We start from the raw sequence: 5,242 nt of genomic DNA on the forward strand, positions 1-5,242 counted from the left end.
ATCCTTCATCTTCACTCTTTTTATTTGAAAACTGATTACCATGGAACTTTCTTTTGCGTGGTTTCGATTGTTTTGGTTCGGCGTGTGTGCCTTTCGGATAGGACATTTCGAATTTGCACTGTCGTTTTGTACAGGCCGAACTTCGGAGCTAAACTGAAAACCGGTTCTGCTCGATGCCAGCGCCAACGGACCCAACGGTTTCGACTAAACGTAACAATAGAAATAAAAGCCATCTACCAGGGGTGCGTTCCAAAACCTACAGTAAAACTATAATTACATCTCTATACGTTTTGGATCGCAGCCCTGAAAGGTAAAATCCCCGCTCCGGGTGAGTATACCTGCTGCGTGCTATTAGAGCCTCGACGCTGCTCAAGAGATTTGTTGCGCTCGGAGGCCATAACTTCCGAACGGCTGCGAATTTCGATTTAAAACGTTGGGAACATATTCTTACAATGTTAAATAAACATTTTATGCAAAAAAAAAAAATTCGATTTTTTGAAAGTTCTAATTGGATTTCCCCCCTTAATTTACATATTTTCGCTCATTATATATATTATTTATTTTGTCCAATGAATTTCCTTTACCATTTTGCAATTCATGGCAGCGTTCCGTGATAAAATAACTCGTGTAGTTATAATGTACTATTTTATGAAATAAAACTTACTCTTTCCAAAATAAGGAAGCCCGAATTTAGTTTACTTTTCCATATACGTATTGTTTAACTTATTTATTATAAATTTATTCAAAAATGGACATATCCGTTCATTTCGTCTGGCCATTATCACAGTATTTTTTCAAATCGCGATTTTTTACTAAAAATGGATTGTATTACAGAAATTACGTGTTTCCGGTTCATTGTATTGTACATATGACGTCAACCTAAAGAAAAAGTATATATATGTATAAGCATATTTTTTTTAGATCTTCTAATGACGTAAATTGGTTAAGTAGTTATGAATTAAACAGCATAATAGAAGCCTATATAATAGAAGATTTTAAGACACAAACAAAGATATTTGGCCAAACAAAGTAGTTTCGTAAGTAATTTTGTACACTAAATCCGAATATGACTTCATAATTTGCCTGTCACGTCAGATTTCTGAGATAAATGAGGTTAAAGGTGTAAAAATGGCGATTTTGGCTAACTTTATGCATTTGTTCTAGAAACTCCAAATTTTTTTGTATATTTCTGATAATGTCATCGTGCATAGTACTAGTCTTCCTTTTAAAATTCAGTTTTACTCGTCCCCGTGTGATATTTTGTTCTCGAGATATATTACTTTAAATATATTAAAATTGCAAATGCATATGTTTTCAAGGTACAATATTAAAAATAGTACAATTGGCTAACACATTAATAATCCTAATTTAAGTTTCGGATTTATAGGTTTATGGGTTTTCAGTGCATAGATTTTGAGTTTATGGATTTCGGGTGTTTAGAATATGAGTTTTTTTAGGATTTTCGGCTTTTGAGCTTATGTTTTTGAGCCCTGGGATATTGAAATTTTTGGGTTTTTGAGAATTTAGAATTATTGAGTATTCGGTGCTGTAGGTTTATATTATACCTTGCACACATATTCAAATATCAGAACCAGATCTTATTAATGATTACAATGTAAGCGTAAACGCGTCGCGTGAAGAATGTCATTTCTATTAACATTCCGAATTTCTCGCATCACTACCGATCACCGCTACACTTGAAATCGTACGGTGGCAATTCCCCGCCAGACATTTCCACGGCGAAAACCGCGGGATCCATTGAATCACGAAGCAATCGAGTCTGACGACTGAGTCGGGGATATTCGAGGTCGTTCTTTTCCCGTCTCTCGTTCGCGCTCTACCATTTGTCTTATCCCCGCCCGTGAAAGACTTCGCCCCAAAGGCCGCCTTCGACGGCTCGCGGGCTCACCTCGAACAAAATCATAAAAGTTTCAGCCTATAACTTCGAGACGCGAGAGCTGCGGTCTCTCTCCCTTTTTCATATGTACCCGGGAAGAAGGTTTTCGATGTTAGCTACCTCGTGACATTCCCGATCGCTTTGTTACTCCTCTTTCTCTGTGCGTACACACAGGGAGTTTTAGATCAAAGTAAAAAGTGAACGTCCCACGTACGTCTTTCTAATGAAATCTCCTTTAGCGATAATGAGACCCAATAATTCTCATGTTGTAAACGATTACGGGTCAAAGGTTCCTTTACGAATAAATAACGAAACGATATTCGTCGTCTAATTCTTCTGACAGCAATTCTTCCTCATTAATTCGATATTTAACACATATGTCTAGGGACCGATTTTTCAATGATTATTTAAACTTAGATTTCAATTTAAACTCTGTTTAAACAAAATAAACGTATTGTTAGAAAAGAGTTTAAACTTGAATTCAAGTTTAAACTGCTATTTAAAAATCGCCCTTAGAGCATCTTAATCTGACATATTGGGATCATTTCCGGCCACGCTTATTTACATTCTGTAACACTGCTAATAAAAATCTTTAGAAAATATACTTTCTTAAATCTGTAGAATAGAAATATGTACAGAAGTGATCGTAAATATTCGCTTAGGTATTTTATTTATTTGCAATTTGTATTTATTGCAAGTATAAAAAGAAACGCAATAAAAATGTGAATTTACATGAAACCTTTCTGATAATGAATTTAAAACGTTAACACTCTAAAATTTTCTTTAATACTTGAATCTTTAAAAAAAATAATATTACATATTTCATTTTGTTAAAATATAATTATTTGGATATACGAAAATGCCTTATTTTTTTAAATTTAAAATTTTATTAAAATTATTACAAAGATTAAATTTTTTTTTTTTACAATTAGAATTTGATGGTACAGAAACCCTGATGACATATAATGTAGCCGAAAATAAATAAGCTACTTACGTAAAACTTTTCTTACATATTGTATTTAATATGAAAAACCGCGAAATATAACGAAAAATCATCTTTATTTTATACTTTGATATCTCAATTTGGCACACTAAAGTTAAACACCCTATGGCGAGTTTTCCTTTTTGTTATATGGCAGGCAATTGAAATGGTTCAACTGCGTTTAAACCTCATATCATATTTTCATCAACTATAATTTTTTTATCATGTGAGCTAAAATTCCATTAATTCATTTTACTAGCTTGCAGGTAATACAAAATTAAAAATGAGGTGAGGTCAAAAGTGACCTCCGGGCGCCAGATTAGAATTAATTATTACGATATCAAATATCCACGTTTGAAGAATCGCAACGAATCAACGAATGATGATTACTCACAATAATCTCACTAGACAAATATTTACTTCAAATTTGAGACGAATAGCTATGCCTTATACCTTTCCCTTACGACAGCCTATATATTATATATCTGTATGTGTATATCTGTATTATATATATATATATATATATATATATACACGCACGTGTATATGTGTATCTGTTAGCCTTTCTGATTCTCCTCAACGGCTGAGCATACATGTGCACACAGATTACACACATACGCCTGCCGTCTCGGAGGAACCATGGCTATTAGTAACAGCCGCCGTCTCTGAAAATCAGAAAACTTTTCGAAGGGAGCTTCCCTTCGCCAAAATCAATTATCTACCCTCGATTTCTTTGTTTATTTATTGCACGTGTCGAGATGCCATATCGCAGATTTATAATCGTCGGCCGTGGAAATCTCGGATATGTGATCCTTTACACTGAAGCGCAATTCATTAGGCAAATTAGCAGTAACAATAGCAACAACGTCAACGTTAGGCCGTTCGTAATCATATTTTCTAAATTGAACCTAATTAAAAACTTGTTATTATATATCGTAACATATTAAAAAGTGTATACTTTTCCGCGTACACCGTGGCAATTTATTACGCTTTGTGAATTAGCCGTCTCGCCCTTCCTCCCCCTCGGTTCTCTTCCTCATCCCCCAGTTTTCAGCGGCAAATTTATTAGTTGTTGAATTTATTAGCATAATTTTCTACCGACACGCTAACGAACCCACGCGCTTCGATCCACACGTGATTTTCTCGTAAACACGACGATGTTGTTGCGCTACCGTCTCCGCCGAGTTTTTCGAACGCGTCGTTCGCGCTTCGCACATTCTTCAAGCGGTGTTTGCATATTTAACCAGCGTGAAGCAAGGGCGGGAAGAGGGATCAAGTCCTAAATGTATTTCGTAAAACTTAAATATACAGTTCTCTAAATTCTCTCTCTCACCAGAAGAGCTACGATAGCGGTCTAATTTTGTGAAAACGTAGATTATAGGCAAAAGAAGAAAATCTAGAGGCGGTCTTTCCGAATTAAAGTTCAGAGGTGGCATGTAAAGATGGATAACAAAACCCTGTATCCTTCATTTAAATATAAATGAGCTTCGTTCGCGAAAAGGAATCTAATTACATTGTTAATTACAAAGATCTTTAAAGTTGTAAGCTAAAGACTCGTGAAAGGAGATGGCATTTAATCGAATCGCTGAGGAGAAGTCGACTCCGCGAGTTGGTTGAAGAATCTGTAGATGAGAGGAAACGAGATACACTCGGGGGACACCTTGCACAGAAATTCTCGAACTTTTTTATTGGCGGTGGAAGAGTCAGGTGACACCAAAGGCGACGCGCGCGCGTATATATATATATATATATATATATATATATATATATATATATATATATATATATATATATGTATGTATTTTTCCCTCTTTTTTTATTTTACAGAGCGTGTACAATTTGCTGGGCGAGACGCTGTCGAGGCTGCAACAGTATGCGGAAGCGGAGAGGTGGTTCCAGGCAAGTTTGGCCAGCCAGCCTGACCACGTGCCGGCCCACATCACTTACGGGAAACTTTTGGCACGGAACGTAAGTAGCCGTCGCTTTTAGATCGCAACCACCGCTGTCGCCGTCGTAGCCGTCACTGCCGCGGCCGCCGCTGTTTCATCTTATCGCGATCTACTTCCCGAGTCTGACTACATATTGACCGTTACCACTTGAGAAACTTCGAGCGCGCGATATGCAATACGCGTGATATAAACACACGTATGCCGGCACACACGTATTCGCGCGTATTGAGCGCGCGGAGTCACTCCGTGCCTCCTCTTGACGCGTTCCCTTCAAAACGAAAGTTACATTCGCGTCAGATATTGATCTTTCCGCCGTGGCGAGAAACGATGAATGATAAAGTTCCATCGCGTAGACCATGCGACGTATTTCTCTCTCTCTCTCTCTCTCTCTCTCTCTCTCTCTCTCTCTCTCTC

The 5,242-nt window shown here is 36.9% G+C and overlaps 1 protein-coding gene across 3 annotated transcripts in view; it reads left to right on the plus strand.

The window, feature by feature from the left end:
• LOC116847572 (protein O-mannosyl-transferase TMTC2) overlaps positions 1–5,242 on the plus strand; it is a 412,543-nt gene that overhangs the window by 402,257 nt on the left and 5,044 nt on the right. For all 3 annotated transcript variants that reach the window (XM_032822683.1, XM_032822685.1, XM_032822684.1), the window contains exon 8: positions 4,707–4,847. In XM_032822683.1, the coding sequence (XP_032678574.1) occupies positions 4,707–4,847 (141 nt within the window). The remainder of the gene's footprint in view (positions 1–4,706; positions 4,848–5,242) is intronic.

Source organism: Odontomachus brunneus, unplaced genomic scaffold, assembly GCF_010583005.1.
Source record: "Odontomachus brunneus isolate Ranch 3 - 2012 unplaced genomic scaffold, Obru_v1 Obru_scaffold_080, whole genome shotgun sequence".
NCBI classification, from domain to species: Eukaryota; Metazoa; Arthropoda; class Insecta; order Hymenoptera; family Formicidae; genus Odontomachus; species Odontomachus brunneus.